This window comes from Pleurodeles waltl, chromosome 2_2 (assembly GCF_031143425.1).
Source record: "Pleurodeles waltl isolate 20211129_DDA chromosome 2_2, aPleWal1.hap1.20221129, whole genome shotgun sequence".
Classification (NCBI taxonomy): Eukaryota; Metazoa; Chordata; class Amphibia; order Caudata; family Salamandridae; genus Pleurodeles; species Pleurodeles waltl.
Window position 1 is genome coordinate 355,518,357 of NC_090439.1, and position 23,543 is coordinate 355,541,899.

The 23,543-nt window shown below is 41.0% G+C and overlaps 1 protein-coding gene across 3 annotated transcripts in view; it reads left to right on the forward strand.

The window, feature by feature from the left end:
• The window catches only part of FBXO15 (F-box protein 15), a 330,998-nt gene that overhangs the window by 31,277 nt on the left and 276,178 nt on the right, over positions 1–23,543 (forward strand). For 2 of the 3 annotated variants that reach the window (XM_069219881.1, XM_069219883.1), the window contains 2 exons: positions 9,096–9,200; positions 22,734–22,976. In XM_069219881.1, the coding sequence (XP_069075982.1) occupies positions 9,096–9,200; positions 22,734–22,976 (348 nt within the window). The remainder of the gene's footprint in view (positions 1–9,095; positions 9,201–22,733; positions 22,977–23,543) is intronic. The other variant, XM_069219882.1, reaches the window with a different exon arrangement.

Sequence of the window (23,543 nt, forward strand, 5' to 3'; positions counted from 1 at the left end):
AACAAAAAAATTTGCCCTGGTGCCCTGAGGGTTCTGCCCCCCCCCCTGGGGGCAGTTTGGCCTAATAATAGGCCGATCTGCCCCCAGGGGGGCAGAAATGGCCTAAAATAAATTTGCCCCCACCCCCCCCCGGGAGCGACCCTTGCATACGGGGTCGCTCCCCCTGCGTGACATTGGCGCCAAACAACAAATCCCCGGTGCCTAGTGGTTTCTCCCCTTGGGGGCAGATTGACCTAAAATTGGCCAATCTGCCCCCAGGGAGGCAGAAATGGTCTAAATACAATTTGCCCCCCAGGGGAGCGACCCTTGCCTGATGGGTCGCTCCCCATCTCGAAAAAAACAAACAAACAAAAAAAAAACAACACAACAAAAAAAAATTCCCTGGTGCCTAGAGGGTTCTGCCCCCCTGGAGGCAGTTCGGCCTAATAATAGGCCGATCTGCCCCCCGGGGGGCCGAAATGGCCTAAAATAAATTCCCGCCCTCCCAGCCCCCCCTCCCCCCCGGGAGCGACCCTTGCCTACAGGGTCGCTCCCCCTGCGTGACATTGGCCCCAAAAAACAAATCCCAGGTGCCTAGTGGTTTCTCCCCTTGGGGGCAGATTGACCTAAAATCGGCCAATCTGCCCCCAAGGGGGGCAGAAATGGCCTCAATACAATTTGCCCCCCAGGGGAGCGACCCTTGCCTGATGGGTCGCTCCCCATCTCGAAAAAAAACAAAAAAAAAAAAAAAAAACACAACAAAAAAATGTGTTGGTGCCCTGAGGGTTCTGCCCCCCCCTGGGGGCAGTTCGGCCTAATAATAGGCCGATCTGGCCTAAAATAAATTATTCCCCCCCCAGCCCCCACCCCCCCCGGGAGCGACCCTTGCATACGGGGTCGCTCCCCCTGCGTGACATTGGCGCCAAACAACAAATCCCCGGTGCCTAGTGGTTTCTCCCCTTGGGGGCAGATTGACCTAAAATTGGCCAATCTGCCCCCAGGGAGGCAGAAATGGTCTAAATACAATTTGCCCCCCAGGGGAGCGACCCTTGCCTGATGGGTCGCTCCCCATCTCGAAAAAAACAAACAAACAAAAAAAAAACAACACAACAAAAAAAAATTCCCTGGTGCCTAGAGGGTTCTGCCCCCCTGGAGGCAGTTCGGCCTAATAATAGGCCGATCTGCCCCCCGGGGGGCCGAAATGGCCTAAAATAAATTCCCGCCCTCCCAGCCCCCCCTCCCCCCCGGGAGCGACCCTTGCCTACAGGGTCGCTCCCCCTGCGTGACATTGGCCCCAAAAAACAAATCCCAGGTGCCTAGTGGTTTCTCCCCTTGGGGGCAGATTGACCTAAAATCGGCCAATCTGCCCCCAAGGGGGGCAGAAATGGCCTCAATACAATTTGCCCCCCAGGGGAGCGACCCTTGCCTGATGGGTCGCTCCCCATCTCGAAAAAAAACAAAAAAAAAAAAAAAAAACACAACAAAAAAATGTGTTGGTGCCCTGAGGGTTCTGCCCCCCCCTGGGGGCAGTTCGGCCTAATAATAGGCCGATCTGGCCTAAAATAAATTATTCCCCCCCCAGCCCCCACCCCCCCCGGGAGCGACCCTTGCGTACGGGGTCGCTCCCCCTGCGTGACATTGGCGCCAAACAACAAATCCCCGGTGCCTAGTGGTTTCTGCCCCCTTGGGGGCAGATTGACCTAAAATTGGCCAATCTGCCCCCAGGGGGGCAGAAATGGTCTAAATACAATTTGCCCCCCAGGGGAGCGACCCTTGCCTGATGGGTCGCTCCCCATCTCTAAAAAAAGAAACAACAAAAAAAAAAACCACTAAAAAAAATTTGCCCTGGCGCCTAGAGGTTTCTGCCCCCCTGGGGGCAGATCGGCCTAATAATAGGCCGATCTGCCCCCAGGGGGGGCAGAAATGGCCAAAAATAAATTGCCCTCCCCCAGGGAGCGACCCTTGCCTAAGGGGTCGCTCCCTTTGCGTGAAATTCACGCAAAGAAAAAAGTCCCTGGTGTCTAGTGGTTTCTACCCCCCTTGGGGGCAGATTGGCCTCATCAAAATAGGCCAATCTGCCCCCAAGGGGGGCAGAAATGGCCAAAATATAATTTTCCCCCAAGGGGAGCGACCCTTGCCTAAGGGGTCGCTCCCCACCAAAAAAAAAAGAAATGAAACATAAAAAAAAAAAAAAAAAAAAATGGTTCCTGGTGCCTAGAGGTTTCTGCCCCCAGGGGGGGCAGAAAAGGCCTTCTCAAAAAAATGCCCCCCCTGGGAGCGACCCTTGCCCAAGGGGTCGCTCCCTTTTGTGTGTTTCAATAAAAAAAAAAAAATCCCTGGTGTCTAGTGGGGTTTCAAAAGCCGGATTGCAAGCAATCCGGCTTTTGAAACCCTCGGAGGGACTTCAAAGGGAAGGAAATACTTTTCCTTCCCTTTGAAGCCCCTCCGGGCCTCCCAAGTGATTGAAAAAGAAATGCTTTTGCATTTCTTTTTCAATCGCGCTGGAAACAGAGCTTCCAGCGCGACTAGGGAGGCCCCTGTGACAAATCAGCGCGCGCTCGCGCGCTGACGTCACAGAGGGGGGTGGGGGGGGGGGTCGGGGGTGGAAGGGGAAGGTCTTCCCCTTCCATCCCGACTTGGGGGGGGAAGGGGGATGCACGGGGGGCGCGCTAGCGCGCCCCCAAGTTCCCCTGTGCCTAGGACGAGATGATCTCGTCCAAGGCACAGGGGAACTGTAGCCTTGGACGAGATGATCTCGTCCAAGGCACAGAAGGGGTTAACAACCCTGGTAAGTCTGACAGAAATATAGCGAATAATAATGAGCCAGAACACTTCCTTGGTGTAAGCCATTCCTTATAGGGATCTTCTTTGAAAATTAACCACTTGTATCTAAAATTATTTGGGCCCAATTTTGTGAATGCAGACTCTGAAGGAGAAGTAATAGGTCCGAATCAACCCCCAACTGTTTGAACATATCCCATAACAATTTTCTATCCACCAAATCAAGTATGACACGAAAGTCAACAATGCAGAAGAATAAACTTCCTCGCATTTCAGTTGATTATTTTGCTAATGACCAAAGGCTGAAACTGTGGTCGATCGTCGAGTGACATTCTTTGAAACCACCTTGCTCTACCGGTATCAAGTCATTTCTCTCTGCCCAAGATTTAATTTGCCCCAGCAACTTTGTGGAAACATTTTCGCCAGCATCCAATAAACTTATTAGACGATAATTGTTTGGTTGTGTTGGGTCATCCTTTTTATAGATGGGCCTAATAATGGCACCCTTCCAGTTCTCAGGGAAACAACCATAATCAAACATTTTATGAAACGTGGCATAAAAGAATTTGCCCCCCCAGTCAATATTATTTTTTATTATTATTGCTGGAAGATTGTCTGGGCCCGCAGCTTTGGTTAGTTTAAGCTCTGCAATTATTTCTTTTATCTTTTGCAGGGTAAAAGCCGATCTCACATCCCTGCCTGTCCTCATATTAACTCCACATTCTCCCTTTGCATCCATTCCTTTATATACACTACACAGGTGTTTATTCTAGTCATCTTCACCAACCAAACACCGCATAGTTTCTGTAGCTTTTCCCTCCCTTATCAACTGCCAGAATCCCCTAATATTTTGTGTTCTTATCACCTCTGCCATTACCTCCCAATTCCTATTTATTATCCCCATGTCCTCTGCCTTATAAGTGTTTTATAAATTTGCTTTGCTTGGCGAAGCTTCTGTTCTACATCAAAGAGCGTCTTTTCTTAAATTCCCTTTCTAAATTCTGCACCTTCCGCTTCTGGCTCCTACACTCCTGGTTATACAATGTATTTTTGTTGGCCCTACATACTTCTTCCTTCGTCTTTTCCTCCTGCGTTGTTTATAAATTTGCTTTTAAACAGTCAACTATTAACTCAATTCCCCTATTGTAACCCTTAAAAGTGTCATTTGGAGCTTCCTCCATTTTGATATCTCTATAATTTACTGTCCAATCATTAAGTGCTTTTAAGGCTACTTTCTGTAATTCGGGTAGTTATCCTACGAGGGTACTCTACCTGCAATGTCAGCACTTTTTCTCTTTTTCTTTGGGCATTATTTACTGGCCCAATTGTTAACCATAGGGGCCAATGATAACTGCCCTCTAGGGGCTCAATTCCAAAGTCTACTACTTCTTCAAAACACCAAGTATTTATAAAGGCATAATCAATAGGGCATGCCTGGTTGCCTATTCGAAAAGTTTGTTTTGCCAGTCGATCCATATTCATACGTCCATTTATGCAGAACAGACCTAGGGATCCTAGAGTTCTTGCTAGGGACAAGTCCCGGGCAGAATATTCTACAATTGGGAAGGTACTATGTGGAATTTGTGCAGCTGCTAGCAGCTTTAAAAAAAAAATCTATCCCTACTATTGGGGTCAAGTTTATGGTTAAAATCTCCCAGCATTAAGATCAGATGTTCCGCTTTACAAATCTTCGTCCAAATCTTCTTCAAACAAACCCCACGGGATATCATCATCACGTGTCATCCCTGGTTGTATGTATACAATAATTCTCATGAGCTGTCTAAACACCCTCCAATTGTATTTTAAAGATCTACTTGCCCACCAGTAACCAAAAACAGTTTTTTTTTTTTTTACCCCTGAGTCTGTTTGCTATTCTAGATGAGGTCAGAGGTATTAGGCCCCCCCCGAAGGACGGCCTGAACTTTGCCGGCTTGGTCCCCTAAAAATCCTCATAAACCATCTATTGGTTCAGGTTATTCTCACAAGCAGGTTTCCTGGAAACACATTATATCACACTTTTCCAGCCTTCCTTTAAATAAATCTTGTTCTAAATGTTTTTTTATAGCCTCCTATGTTTCAGGAAAAAATCCGATGGGTGTCAGAAGAGCTTAATTCCTAGTCCACATCACTCAACTACCCCCGCTGTAATTATCAAGTGTGTTTACAAGGGGTTCAAAGCGGTTCCTCAGCTGTAGGTCATTATACTCAGTCACTATAGTTACACTCAATATGCCCTTATTACCATCCACACATGTTCTTTGGTTTTTATAGGCTGCCAAGTTGTATGGCACTTGGTTGGGAAGCAGACCTGCATTAATTGAACCAATCTTATGCCCTCCTTCATTAACGTTATCTCTGCTTGCAATACCAATTGTCTGAAGCATTCATAGTAAAAGAGAGCCTTTGTCACATCTGCCCCTTCCGAGTTTAAGGTAAATCCTATTTGCTTTAGGTCGTATGACCCAATTTTGCATAAACTTGGGCACAGGGCCATAACTTCTAGAAGGCACGTGCGATTCAAGGGCTTTAGCTTTCTCCACCATTTTCTCCCATCCCTAGGGCTCCAAATATACCCACCTACTCTTACTTCCTTTTGGACTATCCATCTTCCTCTCATTTCCAGGGCCCTTTGGTGGTGACAAAATTCTGTTCTTCACCTGGCAAACTGAATTGTCCATTTCTCCACTTTTTCCCAATCTCCTAACATTGTTCTCTCTCTTTTTTCCCCCCTATTTTCACTTCTTTCTTACATTACCATTCTTTGGGAGCACTTCTTTCCTTTTACTAACTGAATGTCTTCTCTGTATGGTAAAATGTGTGCCTTTTGTGAAGTGCTCCCCCTATTTGGGGCAACCACTTCTCAGTGCCGGTGGAAACACTAGCCACTAACTACAACTGGACTAGCTGGACCAGCAGATTACCGGGGGAGCAAAGAGGGATGGACAAGGCCACTAGCAAAGTGAGCCCATTAGTTGCTAATCACTTGGTTGTCAAGTCAGCAGGCGGACCATGGCCAGGCCGCCTCACTGCGCCCCACCATGCTACACTGCTGTATCGCTCCCCACTACTGCCACTTTCCACCGCCGCTCCCTCTGCTTTTGCTGTCCCCCTGCTATCCACTACCTGTCCCTCCTGGGGGAAACCACTGGATACCTGGACGATAGGCGCGGGGGCGCAGACCGGCGTGAAGTACGGTATAACTTGTTTCAGTCGGTCTCATGACAAGAGTTGTGCGGGGGTGGAGTGTGCGAAGATGTAGTGCTGCTTAGGATGTCCCAAATACAGTTCCAAAAAACTCAAAAAGGTGACTTGTGTTATCTTGTTACCTCGTGGGTCTCATGGGTCTGCTCGCTGCACCTCTCTGCAGCTACGCCGGGCCCCCAACAGGCACGGACACAGACGTTTTACCGCCCTTCTGGATTGCCCCTTTTGCTTCTTTGCCTCTCACTTCTCTTGCTGAACGAGTCTGGTCCCGGATAGATGAGGATGCGGGTGCGGGATGCCGCAATGCAATTCCCGTCTCCCAGCGCCTCGCGGATCCTCACCTTGCGGTCTCTCGCTTCTTTTTTCTCGCCGCTATTTCCGCTGCTATGTCGGTGCCTCCAAGCAGGTCCGGATGGGTATGACGAGGGCAGGTGCGGGATGCCACTGTGCGTTGCGGCTCCCAGCGCCTCGCAGTCTGGCTCCTCCCCTTCCGCTTCCAAACCTCTTTCCCTTCAATAGTAGAACATGGGGGGAAAAAGTAACCAAGTGGTTTAGGATGGATATAATTTAGGAAGGTAAAATGTCTGTAGGTGAAGCAGCATGGTATCGATATGCTCTGATGGAATTAATAAATAAAGTCTATTTTTCAGTCTCTTGGCAACAGACCTCTTTAGTTGAGGAACTTTAGTGGACAGTACTAATTGGAGCAGCACACTACTTAACATTGGTTGGCTTTTTGTCACTCTTTTTTGCTTACTTTTTATTTCAATGGCTTTCCTTACTATTCCTGTTTGTAATTCTCCCTCCTCCTCAAACCCTTTTGATTTAAATAGCATGTATTCTTCCTCTGCTTACATTTAGGGAACTACTTTTTTCTTTTTTCGTATGAGTGTGTGAGTTTTCTTGCTCTCTCCTTCATGTGCTCCTTCCCCACTGACATGGCCACTTCCATATGCTCTTTATGTGGCTCCTGTCTGTTAATAAATTGAAAATACCCACGATGGAGTGGACAGGCTTCCATAGTAAACTTGCCATCTGCAACCATAGACCACTCTGTGCAATATCTGAAATTGTTCTAATTAACCATGTTGCCCATACTTTATTTGGCATAATAATGGGCATATTTCCATAATTTCAGCCATGTAATAAGGCACTGAAAATGTTCTGTAGCGTAAGTAAGGTCATATGTAGCTGTTTTTTCCTGTTGAATATCTGTGATAAAGAGCTGCTGTAAACGCATACAAGGGACACACTACACTCATTTTTGCAGAGGTGCTGCTAAAGCCATACGGGTGTGGAATCCCTACAGCCCGATGCCCAGGACATATTGTTTGGGGTCAAGGACAACAAGTTTTCAGACTTATTTTGTCCTATGGACAAATATGCCCCACCATCCCTTCAGCACAAACCCTTTGGCTGCCAATTGACACTACCACATTACAGAGCACGGAAAGGAATTGTCTACAGTTGAGGTAATATTTGTGTCTACATGTTAATGCTGTTCGAACTTGTATTTACGGTTCATTAATACATAACTTTTATTAGGGTGAGCGTTCTACATAGGCTGTAAGCTCAGACTGTGCTATTAACAGTGGTTCCAGTAAAAAAAACAAAAACGTGTACACATGTTTGCCAAGTTTAAAAATATGAGGCGACGTATAATACTCCCAGGTTAAATGCTAATATTTGCAGAAGCTTGAAAGCAAGATTGATGATTTTTTGCTTTCAAAATGAACTGTTTAAAAAAAAAAGGAACTAGGAAAAAAAGGCTTTGCTAAAACTACTGTGAAATTTTAGGAACCATTTCTTTGAAGCATCATTTAGTAAAATGTCTTGATGCATGCTAGTATTTCCTAAAACTATTCCTAATGGAAAGTCAGTGTAACCAGTTTCAACAAAACTGTAGGAATCATGTATATAAACAAACATTGGCAAAGCCAATAGGTCTGACATTGGTGGTCAGTCTTTTGGTTTTGTCAGTGCATGTCTGGTTTTGACCTGGTTTTGGTAAAACTTTGTTATGGAATCTTCTGGGCCCTCATTATTGTAACCAATATTACTAAAAAGCTATTTATTTATTTTTGTTCCCAAAAAGCACACATTGCCACAGTAGTTCTTGGCACTGAACAAAACTATATGGTGTGCCGATATGCTCCTTGTAAAAAAGCTGATTGCAATCATTGTAATGTAATATAACATGGATTTGTAGAGCACAGAGCTCGTAACCCTTGAGGGTATCCAGGTGCTGAGTAGAAGCGGGTTCTGCAGGTACGATTAGTCACAGTGAAGCCAACCGATAGACGGTTAGAGAGAGGTAGAATTTTAATAAAACAATAGGTCTTAGTTAGCACCAGACCTTATTAGGGGGACAATTCTTAAAGAAAGTCACAAAAGTGCACCCATGGCATATGTCTTTGCATTAGTGAAGATTTACAATTTCAGGAATTCACCAGAATTTACAGAAGTAGTCCATTAAATCATACTCCTAGAAAATATTTCTGAACTGTACCTTGTCATGCGCAAATCTGCGTGTGTAATTTTCTAATCTTTCTCAGTATGGGAAATGATTAGAGAAGATCAGAGGAAAACTGTTTAAACATGCATTTTAGTAGGTTTGTACAGACTCAAAAGGGGATACCAACCCTGTAACTACTGCTTACCGCTTCCTCCAGTCCCAGTATGTAGATCTGCAGAAAGGTGGCAATATAAGAAAGCTGCTAGTGTTAAAGCCCTACTATAGTATTAGTCCAGGCATAATCAGAAAATCTATTATCAGAGCTCTTATATGACGAGGTTGCTGCCATAATTTGTTGCTGCACTACATGATCCCAAAGGAAGAAGTAGATTTTTTTTTTTTTTTTTATCAAGACAAGTAGATTTATGAAGCAACCTGCCCCATGGACAAGTAGATATTTTTTTAAATTCCACACCCCTGTAAAAACACTTTTATGAAGATATTTACCAATGCTAAATGCAAATATGCAAGAAAGAGCTACAAAATTCAATTTGTGTTTGCCTTCAGTCATTTGTGTTACTTCACTGGATATAAAATGTTTGCTGCTGAAAAATATTGAAGCTATTATAAGTAACTTTTCTTTTTTTGTGTTCTGCTTCACCTTTCCAATCCACAGTTTACCTTCAGAGATAGTGCTGACAGTATTATCCTATTTAGATCCTGCATCTTTGTTGTGCATGGGATGTGTTAACAAGTTGTTTTACCTACTCTGCAATGACAAGTAAGAAAACTTCATATCTTTCATATTAACATTTTGCGACATGTTATACTTGGTTTAGCATTGACCTAGTGGACAGTAGATGTTGATCTGTGTTAGACTCTTTAAGTACTAAAGACCACATGTTACTGCGATGTCTGCTTCTCTTAAAAATATGTGTTTTTAAAAGGCCCTTACATAAGTTGAATGTTTGAACAGTAGTAGAAACAAAAACAGTCCCATTTGAAATGAAAATGGCAAAAATATGTTAGCCAGGTAAGTTTTTTAAAAAAAGATTAAGGCTTAAAACAAATATTCTATTTGGAGAATTGTCATTTTAAATATGTTTAGAGATTTATGCATTGATGTTATGTGGTAATCAAATAGACCCCAAAATATGAACAAATGTTGAAAAATGAAAAATAAAAATTATTTTAAAAAATCAATATATTTTAAGAAACTGTATTTTTTTCCTTTTACTCCCTTTGGCTTCTCAATGAATATCGTATATTTTTCTGCATTGAAATATTATGTTTGTACTAAATATATCTTTGTAAAACAATTTTTCTTTTAGACTTGATTTATATGAATGAAGTGTATTCTTGTGACAAGCCTCTTTTACTCTCTCTTCAGCTAAAGGTGGGGGGTGTTGGGGTAGTTTAGGGGTGGGACGGGGTAGTTTTAAAAAAAAAAAGTTTTTTTAGGGCTTAGGGCATGTGGGGTAGTTTTAAGTATTAGGGGTGGGGGTTGTCCTGGACCTCTGCGCTGGTTGCTTGAAAGAGCCATGCATGCTGTTTCGCATGCCGTTTCGTTGTAAAGGCATGAATGGTAAAGGCATGCATGAAAACAATGCAGTTGTGGTTCTGACTGCGTTGTTAAGGCATTCTTTGTTCCAGCATGCGTTGTTCCATCATACAACCCAAAGGGAGATTACCCAGATGATTACTGCGTTTGTATTGTCAAATAAGTAAACAAGAAGCTATATATATCGGCATCAACATTTCTCAAAACTAAGTGCAGTGAATAAAGCAAGGTTAACACCTAGTGCTTGTGAACCAGTGCCTGTAAATGGCACATATGAAAGACATTAAAAGAAAGAAGGACACAGCACACAGGCAAAACATATCTGATTTTAGTACATGAACTAAGTATTGGAGAAAAAGATTCAGAGAGTATAATGTAATAAATAAAAAAAATACTAGTTTTGCTGTATCAGATGTCAAGGGCGTTTTGACCCCAATTATTTGAGGATCATCATCAGGACAATAATGCTTCAATAATGCAGTGCTGCCAAAAGAAAGAGAATTAGAGAGAAAAAGATAAAGAACCAGGACTGCGTTAGAGAATGAACACACCTCAAGATCACTGACCTGATAAGCATGTCAGAGAGAGTTGCAATGAAGATGAACTAAGGCAATGACCAGAACTAATTGCCGAAATACTCCTAGGCCCCATGGCAGGGGATGAATTCTGTGTGGTTCTCTATAGAGGCACGTTGTCCTAGTAACCTAAAAATTAAAAATACATACGTTCACAATGGTTTTTTAATTCACAAACTGAGACAGTATTTACAGAATTCTCAAGTCAGACTAAGATATATACGAACGTCACAATAAACAAAGAAAACATACAAAAACTTGCAGTAAATGCTATTGTAGGGTCTACCATCTTCCATGTGAAAAAAATGAATCTTGGAACACTGATTTGTCAAAACAAACAATGATCGTAGTCATAGCACAGCTAAACATTTTAATGATCAACTCGAAGGGGATTGGAAGTAGGCCAAATTTGTGGGCATTGATTGCATACTCAGAAATCCAATTTGGGGGGGGGGTGACATACGGTTTTGACTCTTAGGAGGAAGAAATCAAGGTTTATCTTTGAGACAAGTTCTTTGACACAGAAGGGGATAAATATGGGTGAGTAGCTACATGTGCACCTTAAATTATTGTTATGTGAGTCTGTCTGGCTTTGTAGTTTTCATTGAACTGTTTTTATTATTTTGAAGGCTTTGTTGTTTTATAATTTTCTAGAATTGTTTAAACCTCTACTCTTCTTATTTGCTACTTGAGCTATATAGTGTTTAATTGTGATTGCGGATCTTACATAATACTACAATATCAATTAAGTTTGTTTAGGTATAAGGGTACTTTAAGCCTCAATGAATTTTGAATTGTGTGTCAACACTGTTGAATTGAAAAATGCCATATTTTAAAATTAGTATGTTTCCTTTGTTTATTGTGATGTTAGTATATAAGGGGAACATAATAGCCGCCCGATCATGTGATCAAAACTGATGGTAAAAACGCATTGTGTAGTGGAATAAAAGTATTGTGCTTCAGTACATGCTGGCTTGTGTGGCTCATCGTTTCACTTTTATGTGAAGAACAAAGTGAACTAAGCGGAGATGATTCTCAGCAACGGCCGCTGAAGAGCTCCCGTTTGTTTGGATAGGCGTCCATATCGTGTGTATTTAGAAGAAGCAAGATATTTATATCTATATCCTCACTGCTTCGGCGATGCCGCGCAGCACCAAATCGCCGGTGGTGCTTCGCCACTGCGGCTAATATCCAATACTTTTCTACACACACTATAGAAAGAAGGACAGCACTCAGGATGCCAGAAAATAAAGTGTTTAATCCTAGAGCAAAAGTTCAGGAACGTGTTTCGGCAAACAAATGCCTTTCTCAACCATTGAGGCACCATATTGCCTCTCTTTTAAATGATCACGTGTCACCATTCTCCACCATTCACCTCTGTGCTTGTCAGTTCACTCAAAGGGTATCTCTGCTATCTAATCCCTGATTTCTTTACTGTATTGCAAGATGTTACAGATAAGAATCTCTACATAATGAATGTAATAGAGTAGAGACATTGAAGAGAGAAGATCTGATCTTTCATAAATCCTCCAATAAAGTCAAAAAATCTAACCACCAATGGTTCATTACTACGTATAATATAGCACATGCTAAGATAAGAGCCATACTTAACAAACATTGGCACGTGTTGAAGAGTGATCCCATAATAGGGAATGGATTACCACAAAGACCCATGATAATGTATAGAAGAGGTGTATCTACTAGAGATAAGGTGGTCAGAAGTGATGCGAGAAAGACTCAGAGTGAGACATGGTTAATGAAAGGAGAATGATTTCTAACTTGTAAAAAATGTAAGGCTTGCAAAAATGGAGAGAATGCAAAAGAATTGATAATAGACAGCAAGATCGTACATAGGATCCGGGGAACGTACAATTGTAAGAGTGATCACGTAGTGTATGTCCTGAGATGCACTTGTATGAAATTGTATGTTGGGGATACAACCTTGCAAGTGCACAAATGGATTCTACAACATTTGAGAGCGATCAAGAATAGAGATACCACATACCCAGTAGCAAGGCATATGAATGAGATGCATGGAGGAAGATTAGGCTAAATAAAATATTTTGTGATCAATGGAATTAAAAAATATAAGAGGAGGCAACAGAAAGAGATCTTAGGATAATGGAATCTAAATACCTTATTCTACTCAATAGTAAAGAACCTGAAGGGGTGAATGCAGGAGAAGAAATGCATGTACATATATGCCGATGCGAAGATATAAGTACGGATTATGATTCAAAGTATGCTTAGTTGCTGAAGTCCAATTATGAGCAGGGTTAAGGTTTTCAAAAATATTTTTTATAACTTGAATCATTTTTAATGTGAAGTGTTTTAAAAAAAAAAAATTTATGGGTGTAAAGGGTATTCCCTGTGAATGCTCTCCACAGATATGACAAGAAGATTAGAGAAGTGTGAAGAATTGAAGCTTCTCACCTAGTAATAAATTAGGGAAAAGTCATATAATCACTATGATCAATATACGTTTGGTCCTTGATATTATGGTTGCAGAACATTTTTGGAATTATGTTTTGAAAGACAACCACACCATATAATTTCTAGCCATGCCATCAGATCCACACACACTCCAATTATGGGCAAGTTTGAATGCGCCTCATGTTATTTAATCCTGACCACCAAATTTTGCTATATTTTACCTCTTGGGCGGTCATTATTTCTACTTCTTTCTCTGCTCCCATTTTGGTCTGTTAGGAGTACTTAGAATCAGACTAAAAGTAGCTAGTAAAGGTTTGATGAATACTGAACCCTAACACATTAAATATTACCATGGGGAGCTTGGTCAAATCCTTATCTGTGTGTGCGAAGAATAACAACTGCTAATTCTTATTTGCTCTGTTGTCTGCACAGAAATCTAGTTCCCAAAAATGACTTTGTATACAGATAATAAAATAACTGTCAGAAAGTAGACTCTAGCTTCCCTTAAGTGCATCGTAAGTGTGTGTGTGGTTTCAAACCTTTAACATACATTTTCCACACAATACATTTCTGAACAAGAAATCTCTGGAAGACACTTTTAAAACAGTGGTTAAGTTGTGGGTTTCAGAGTGATAATGTTGATTCATGACATGGAGCTATTGTACAGCACAGCAAAGCCTGAAGAGACATCGTTAATGCTAAAAAAACAAAAAGTTTTCACCATTCAACCTAATATATATGTGTGTGTGTCGGTATGATACCAAACACTGCCTTACAAATACATTCCAGAACAATATGTAAATTCAGCATTTCTTCCTCCCAGAGCTCATGAAAGAAGTACCAGCTCCTTGCTCAGTAACTACTCCTTTTGTTGATTGAGAAAGATACAATGATGTTTGTGGTATTCAATATACAGTTGTGAAACATTTCCAGTTTACTGACTAAAGGCCAATAAGGATATTTTTGACAGGATGGTGCATCTGAAAGGCCAAAGGTCAGTCGCATAAACAGCTACACCTCTTAGACTGTCTGATCTGTGCTTGATGTATACCAACCATAACTCCTGCCCTTACGAAAGGCACTAGCCCATCATAAGGTACAACAGACCACCCCACAGCAGAGAGCACACTCATAGCCATCTCTTGGTTCTTTCTTCTACTCACCTTTCCCTGTAGCCTTCTGAGTTCTTTGGCCCTTAGGTTGAATTCCATGTTTACACAGCCTGACTCCCCTTGGTGAACCATGGAAAGCTAGCACTGTCCAAACTAATGTAGGAGAGGGCCAGCCTCTGAAAACTGGAGCTAGTCTCTAGCTAGATCATCTTGGACTCTACAGCCCAAAACAAGCTGAGCTTTCACGTGGCTTCAGGCTGCCAATAAGGTCTAACTCCATGCACCAAGAATTGAAGGTTAGGGAAAGAGACACGCAAGATATGGCTGAACTGTACACTGTGGATCCAAACAAACCTCTGCCAATCCCAACTTCCATGTTTTACCAAATACTGTGTCCCTATGCAAATATTTTATTTCACTAAGTTTCATTTTTAGGACTCTCTTGAGGCAGCTCATGTTCCATTGCTTGCAAGGCATTTTCTTTTTGTACTGACAGAGGGCTTATAGCCTGTCCATTGCTTACCACTGGTTGGCTCCATCATCACTCTTATGTGTTTTTCTCTGCTTGATCAATGTGTGTTAGCTTCACTCGCTTTGTGTGTTTGTTCCTCCTCTAGAGCATGACCTGAGTACTGTTTCTTTTCCCAGTGCCCTTCCACTGCTCGTACTTTTGGAGATTTTTTTTTTTGTCTTGTTTTGTTGAAGCACTCCATAAGAGTGCATGTGTTGCACCCTGTATCCTTCATGTGCTTCTCTCTCTTCTGCACAGTGTTATTTGAAGGCCTTGAAAAATCATTAGAAGGTTACTAGACCTGCAGGTTGAGTAACTTGAATAAGCTTCTCGAACTAACTGTAATGGATTTGACCCCTAAACGGGTCTTGCGTTGTGGGATCCTAGGCAAATAATTTATTTTTTACAATCTCACCTTTTTCTTCAGTGCACCTTCAAATATGTGAGTTCAGCATTTCTGCTGTATAAAAAAAAAAAAACTCTTTTGTTTGAATAAATTGATTAAACGTTTGTTCCATTTATAAAAATAATCTAGCTCACATATAGGTGCACATGATCCATTGCTTGCTTCCTAGTTTACTAATAGCATTGCCACCAGGGCAGGATTGCTTCGCTGCTTATGATTAAGCACTCAATTTTAATACATATATTACTAAAGCATGATGTGGCACCGCACTCATTTATAGACAGTAAATTTCCAAGAAATTACCAAAAAACTTCCAACTGACTTGCAACTTTACTGATAAAACAATATAGTGTATTAACAATCTGTGAAAATTGGGTTTCAGAAAATATAGTTATCATTTGCACATCACCAAGTAAAGTGTTCTGATTTCTTCTCATCCCATTAAAATATTGTTTTAACCACACAGAAGCTAAAAAAATGGGCTTTTACAGCTACAGAAATATATTTTGAAATGTTTGTACAATTGACTTAGTTATTTACATGTTTTGTGTTAGGAAAAACCTGACACCCTACAGCCTTTCATTTCAGACTCTTCGTACAGCAGGTAAGATAGTTCACCTTACAGAATCCTGGAACTATGCAGTCACAAGGAAAATTAATTGTAAGACAAACTGACTTTTAATCTCTTTCTCTAAACACAGAGCAAATATGACAAGATAAGAACAAGATTTAAAGGCATCTTTATTGCTCCTTCAATTCCTGCCTGAAGAGAACACCTATTGTTTGTCAGCTGGTCAGAAGGGCCAGTAGGTTCAAAAAACAGCTCGACCTGATAAAATATGACTTGCCATAGAGAGTAGACCTAGAAAGGGACGTGCTCGGCTGATATTTCTGTATTTAGGATTAATGTCAACACATTAAAATTTAGGCTATGCCTTTAGAAACATGGCAACAGAGGACAGTGCTTCCATGACATGAATTGAAAGAGGAAAGAAGGGCAACGCATGTGACATCATAGGACAGAAAAATATAATTCATCCAAAGCGACAATGGCACCAAACAGCCCTTAAGTGCACCCTGCTTATAACTGATATTAAAGTTGATATGTCTCTAGGAGGTAGAAGATAATGCACCGAACAAAGGATGGGTTTGGGATTCCCACTACGAAGGAGGGATGTTTACATTCAGTGTTGTGTGGACCCTTGTGCCAGCTCAGCACTGCACTCTGGCTAGCTGCTGGGACAGTTTCGTAGACCACTACAGTAAATTCAATTTAAATGGTGTATTGTTTTAACACAAAGCTTTTTTTCGGACTTGTACAGTCAGTCTAGCTTAAGTTGCCACCTTACGTGACCCCTTTTTCCATTTAGTTTTTGTGTTCTGTATGTGGTCATAACATCCACACTTGTGGGGCTGCTTTCACTTACCTGGTGCAGTGCCCAGCTGTTGTGAAATCATGAATTTTACCATGCAGTAACATTAGGTCACTGGTACTGGAGATACAAATGTTGGGTCCTTACAACTATAATATTGGTCTCTATTAAGCTTTCTGAGTATGAAGATAAACTACCTGAATCTCAAAAACAGAAGCTCATACTGCACCTGACGGCTGCAGTGTTATTTTCCTGAAATAACATTGGCGCCGCAGAACGCGTAATCCTAAACCTTACACCAGCTGTGAGCCACCATGCATGTACTTTAAAGGTCGATCTAACAACCAATCAACAGGCCACGAAAAAAATCATAAAATTTTTCCTAGACCTGCAGGTTGGGAAACTTGAATCATCTCTTTGACCTAATTGTCTCACATAATATGATCCTCGTCAAATGAGAATATCCTCTATACAATATGCTTCCTCTATTCAATAGTTGTAGTCAGACACAGCATGGTCTAAATCTGTAGGGGTTTTCGGTTTTGTGTTAGTGAGAGCCAAGTCTAGCATGTCTGTTTGAATTTTATGCCAAGGACGCAAGCTCTTAATTGGTTAAAAACTGTTTGCTGAGAGGGCTTTTATCAGTGAAAATTAAATCAAACATGAGTGCCAGATGGTCAGACCACGTAAGAGGCAATGTCCTCTTAAAAAATAGGCGTGATTATCCGAGGAAATCCCATGTAGTGGATTACCTACCACATATGAAGTGAAGTGAAAATCTTGAATCTCTGTCTGACCGATTATCCAGATGAAAATTAAAATCTCCAAGAACTGTGTAATTTGTAGGACGTCTGGATTCCAGGTATGGGCTAAAAACCTGGATAAAATGAGTTCTACAGCCAAGAGGATGATAAATCAGTAGCCCTCTAAAAGTGTTATTGGGGTTCACTTCAGTTTTAAGAGTGCTTCACAATCTGCAGTAGGGGGGTTGTAGCAAAAGTGGTAGTAAGCTGATCCCAATAAACTATTGCAAGTCCCCCACCTCTTTGTCTGGATCATTCTGATCTACAGATTGAGTATCCTGGTGGAATTGCAGCAACTAGGTCGGGCCGGAGTAGGGATCAGCCCATGTTTCAGTAATAAATGTAGATGTAGGGTTTCTTAAAAAAAAAAAAAAAAAAAAAAACTAAATTCAATCTTGTTTTTAACTAAGGATGTGACATTGGTCACAGTGCATTTAAACAAGTATTCCTCAACTGGCTTGTTTAAGGTAGCTTAAACATCAGAGCTGATGTTTCTTATTCTACTATTAGTTAATGAGAAATTGCAAGTGGGACATTGCTCCATGTTAGTAGTCTCCAATTCCTGGATAGTGCAATTGAGTTATTTGCAGGGGGCATTACATTTAAATAGTTCATCCCTGGTATACTTCACCAAATCAGTGGATTGGGATGTTAAATGGGGAGGGGGGCTGGCGCTGCGCACTATTCTGAAGCGGATGGATGCAGATGGGCTTGCCTTTGGCATGCCCGCTGCATGCATGAGCTATCGCTGCCAGTAAGAGGCTAAGAGAACATTGGGCTGCATTATCTGTGCCCATGGCACTGGACGTAATGCAAACTCCTTAAAAAGTTGTGCTGTATACTAATTTGAAAGTTTACAGGACTTATTGAAGTCCTTTTTCCTACAGAAGAATTCATTATTCCTGGACTCTGGCAATGTCTATTGTAAAGATCTCTGACACTGACAGAGTAAATATGGCAGCGGGCACCTGTGATTCATCCAGGCAATCTATATTGACTGCTAGCACTCAATTAAACAAAACCCCTTTTGAATGCACTGTACCAAGAGTCTTGTACTGTACAATAATGTTAAGTGGTTAATAGAACTATCCATATGATAGTTATATATACATATAACTATATATTTTTTTATGATAAAAGAACTTCGACATACTCAGGCCTCGCACTCTCACAACAAATTGAGAGGTCAATTCAGTTGTCTTGTGTCTATATTCTAAATTCTTTCTAAACATGGAGCAACATTAATGTCTATTAAATCAAACACAATGCTGGGCTGGCAGTGTCCTCCATTTTTTTTTCTAATTGCTGACTGGAGGGAATGAGACCTCTTATTCAGAGTAAGGCCATGAAACACAGACCGTGTAAATGCCTGTCAGCAAGAAAAATAGGTGGTATTACGCAGAAAGCACTGGTTCTCTTTTTGAAACTTTCAGCCATGGTGCACAGCAGGAGCAGCAAACCTAAAAACATTGACAAAGCCAATATGTCCTGTAGGTGAATCAATGACTTTGCCAATGCTTGTTTTTTTGTGTTTTTTTTTTTTGCAGGGCAGGAGTTTGGCAGCAGGCAGGCAACAACACAAGATGGGGTTAGCACGTTAGAGGTAACAGTCATTAACTCAGGACGGGTGGGGCAATCACTGCTACAGGTGGCAAGGGGCAAGCAACGAGTTGGAGGAAGACAGAAGGGAGGGATGGGATTAAGTGGAAAACCCAAGCTACAACAGAAAGGGGGCTGGGAGTAGGCATGCATCAACAAAGAGAGGGAAAGGAACCACGGAGAAGGCTGAGATGGGTTAAGAAACAACATGGAGAGAGAAAGCAACACCACTGAGAAGGAAGGGGCAAGCAATACAGGCTTCGGAAAACCTACTTGCCCACTCACTATGGTGAGTCATATTTTATCAGGCCAAGCTATTTTCAGGACCTCTTCGTCCCTTCTGGTGAATTGACAAAGGACAGGTGTTCTGCTCAGTCATAAAGTGAGGGAGCAATGAAGGTGTCTTTAAATATTGTTATCTTATCACATGTATTCAGTGTTCAGAGACAGAGGTCTAAAGTCAGTTTGTCATCTGACAATTAATTTTCCTTCTGACTGAGGAGTTCCAGGATTTTGTAAGGTAAACTCTCGGACCCGCCTGTACTAAGATTGTATAATGTAAGTCTGGATTTAGGGTGTCCGTTTTTTCTAACACAACATTTAAAAATCAAAGGGCCTGATTTAGAACTTGGTGAACGGGCTACTCTGTGACAACGATGACGGAAGTCCCTTCCGCTGAAATCTAAATCCCATTGAATATAATGGGATTTACATTTCAGCGGGCAGGACATCTGTCACCGTTGTGATGGAGTAACCCATCTGGCAAGTTCTACAGCATTCCCTAAGTCAACTATACAAACATTTCAAAATATATTTCAGTAGTTGTGAAAGCCCATTTTTTGTTTGTGCTTCTATGTAGTGAAAAAAATATTTTAATAGGATGAAAAACTGTCCCCTAAAAAAGTATCTAAGCCTCAGAGTGGTCCCGTCTCAACCACGGTTCTCAGATAAACTTAAGATTCAAAAGCAACGCTGTCATAGGCAGGAATGTAAGTGGATACATAGCTACGAAATTAGCGAAAAATAAGTATATAAACAATTAATCCGAGTATAAAGCCAGGATTATAGAAGAAAAATGTAGTTATTTCTAAAAAAAAAATTAGACTGATAAGAAATCTACTTAAAAACGTTTTTAGATAGTTAAGCGACTTGCAAGCATCCCTGAAAATAAGAATATTAATTTGAATTAATCCTTTTATAGCACATTAGCCTCATATATGTTTAGATGAATGTTGAGGATGTCTACAATGCCTTCATGGCTAAATCCTCATCGATCCTCAGTTTTTCTGACGAGACACCTCAAACTCTTAATTCTTAAGTGCTGACATCTTTTTCCCTGCCTTTAGTTTATTTAAAAAAGGCCAATCTTTCCTTTGCAGACCAAAGCACCTATCGCCCTATTTCTCTCTTGGCTTTTCTGGCTAAAAACGCCATGAATCTGGAGTTGGCCTCCTTTATAAACACAAATGATTTGCTTGATTCCAACCAGTTTGGCTTCAGAAGTGAACATAGCATGGCATCTGCCCTTATCCTGGCAGCTGAAGTTATTAGGTCTATTCTCAACATAGTAGGAAATGCAACATTGATTTTATTAGATCTCTCTGCTGCATTTGACACAGTCAGTCATGACCTGTTTGACCGTCTCGATTCCCTAGAGATTAGGGGAACAACCATAGCTCTTCTTAAATCCTTTTTATCCAAACGAGAACAATGTATAGCTTTTGACAAATTTTTATTTGATCCCTTTGCATTATCTTAAGAAGTACACAGGGATCTTAATTGAATCCCACCTGTGTTAACTTGCTTATCACCCCATTAGCCAGACTTATAAAATAATTTGGTTTCTCAGTTGTATCATATGCTGATGATACCCAGATCGTGGTTTAAGTGTCCTCAAATTGTGAGACCACTGCAGCAACATTTCATGGCTGTGTGTGTCATATAGGCAACTGGATGCACAGTAACTGTTAAAACTGAACTCAGAAAATACAGAGGTGCCATTGTTTGGTAAAAATATCTCCTTCTGGTCACCCAGCTGGTCGCCTCCGAATTAGGTGCACTACCAACACCTGTCGAGAAAGTGAGAAACTTAGGAATTCTTTTTGACAACAAGTTCACCTTAGAAAGCCAAATCAATTCAGTAACATCTGCGTTTTATATTCTCAAAATACTTAGGGAGATATTTCCCCGTATTCCAAAGGGCGAGCAAAAGACAGTGGTTACGCTCTGGTCTTATTGAAGTTAGACTATAGCAATGTGCTTTCTTTCAATCTGCAGCTAAAGCTTCTTAGTAAATTGCAGATACTGCAAATTGTGGCAGTGTGGTTGCTGTTAGGGAACTCCCAAGCCTCAGTCAGCATCCTTGGCACTCAGAGCTGCATTGATTACCCATAAAACAGCGCATCGCTTTTAAGACTCTTCATAACATGGGTTCGGAATTTTGTAAATGCAGCTTCTCTTGGTACATCCCTCCTTGGCCACTGCGTTCATCTGCAACCAAGAATATAGTTGTTCCCAATTTAAAAAAAAAATTCTGGTGAGATAGAAGTTTTTTGTCATCCGCACAGCCAAGGTGTGGAATACCCTACCTTTTTAAACCAAAGGAAATGAAAAGCCTATTTCAATTCAGTAAAGCTTTGAAAATCTGGTTATTTAGCAAATAGTAGATATGTTAAACATTTCTCTTCTAACTACCTTAATAACTTATGTTGACTTGGCAGTAGCCAGCGCTAAGATGCCTATGAGGCATTCAAGTGCTTTTCAAACATAATTTTAATTTCATTTCTTGTTTTTAAAAAAATACTAAATGCTCCTTGGACAGAGGTTCAGCAGGTCACAACAGCCCCAATACATCTGGCAACAGCAGGCTTCTTGAGAGTCTGCGTTCTTGATGCGCCGTAATCTCCAGGCCAATAGTACCACAGTACCCCGTTATGAATCTCCAAACTAAAAATGTATTGCTTAGTCATTTTGGAACATGATTTTCCTTTTCTCTGTGCACTCTTACTTCCATGTACCCCCTTCTTTGATGTGTGATCTGCTCTGCTGTTCCTCAGAACTAGAAATAACCTTCGTAAAATACAAAAGAAATACGATTACGAGTATGCTTGTAATATGAGTATTTGTACTATTGGTCAACAAATGTGCCACCCCCCTCTTGCTCAGAACCACTTGGTACTAGTTGCTGCCTTAGGCTCAGCAGTTGTCTGCCGTGATGACTTCTACAAATTCATATGCAGTCCTCTTTTTGGGTGTTGAATACCATCAGATAAGCAAGATGTTAAGTAACTTAACACACTACATGGTCTATTTTGGCATCAGTGCCTCCAAATCACTCATCAGCAGCTTAGTGTACAAAGTGGCCTTCCATTTGAGGAGACACCAAAAGTTAATTTATATCGACATGCACCTGAATGATTTATTGTGGGGCAGTTGGAATTCAGAAGTTCTGTTACTGGGTGTCAAGGAGCTCTTCTTCACTGGCAACAGGGGGGTGGTGGTATAACGTGGGGCCTGATGTTCACCGTCCCAGGTGAGAATGACCAAAGGTAGTATTTGCTCAACCTTATTCCTCACTTTTATTTTTTTTAAAGCTGATCATTCGATGTCATTTATAGACCTGAAGCTTTCAGATATAAGGACAACTTATTTGATTTGATTCTCATCTGCTAGTCTCCTTATATGAAGTTAATGCTCCTGTTTTGTCAAGCCTTTTTTGTGTATTCTAGCGTTGATTTAGTTTCTCTTGTTAAGTGATTCAGGGCCTTACATTGTGAAGTTTATTTTTTTGAGTACATGTTATCTAGTAAGGGCCATTTCATGAACCCTGTATTGTAACAGTGGCAGCAATAAGCTTTGCTTCATAACAATATTTATTTAGTAAATAGATACATTTGAAAGCTTATTTTAATGATGATGTGCTACTTTGTAATTTATTCCAGTGTACTATGGTACAGAATATATTCTTCTTTATCTACATCAAAGAAAATACATTGGAAGCCCAAAACTGTTGAAACCATTGATACTCTCTTAAGGCACAATACAATCCAGGAAAAAGATGAAGGGTACTGGAAAAAGGAGTATATCTCAAAGGTGATCACTGCTGGAAAGAAAGCAATTATGGATCTTCTCAAACCTGTAAATCCTTACACTGGCCTTCCTGCTAATATAAAAAAGGCTGTTGCGTAAGTACCTTTATTTTTGCCTAGTTAGCCCACATGCTGTTAAAAAGTGGAAGACGTTATGTACCAGACTAACATTTGAATATATATTAGCATTTGTGAAGTTAGTGTTTATAGCTAATCAAAGGATTGCTAAACTACAAAAGTTGATGTTGCTTCCCACCTGACACTTAGGCCCTCATTATGACAGGCCCGACAGATGGGTTATTATTTTCCCCTCCTCCAGAGTTGCAGATAACTACTTTTACTCGCCTAACAGAGTTAAGGAGCTACTCCTAACAAGGGCCTTGTTACCAGTGTAGAAATACATCCTACCTCGTAAAATGGGCCTTTGTGCAAACGGAAAGTAGCAACTTTGTTCCCATTATTTCGCTACATTTAAATCTGCTTCTTTTACTTCCTGCTCCCCAATGGAATCTCAGTTTTACTTTATTTCTCTGTAATGCGCAAACCATTTAAGCCTGGTCTTTTTTGACACTCGCCTTTTGATATGAAAAACTGCCTTAGTAAGATTAGTCAAGTTCTAGCTCTTTCCTAACAGCATCCATGTATAGCTTTTCAAAAAGATAA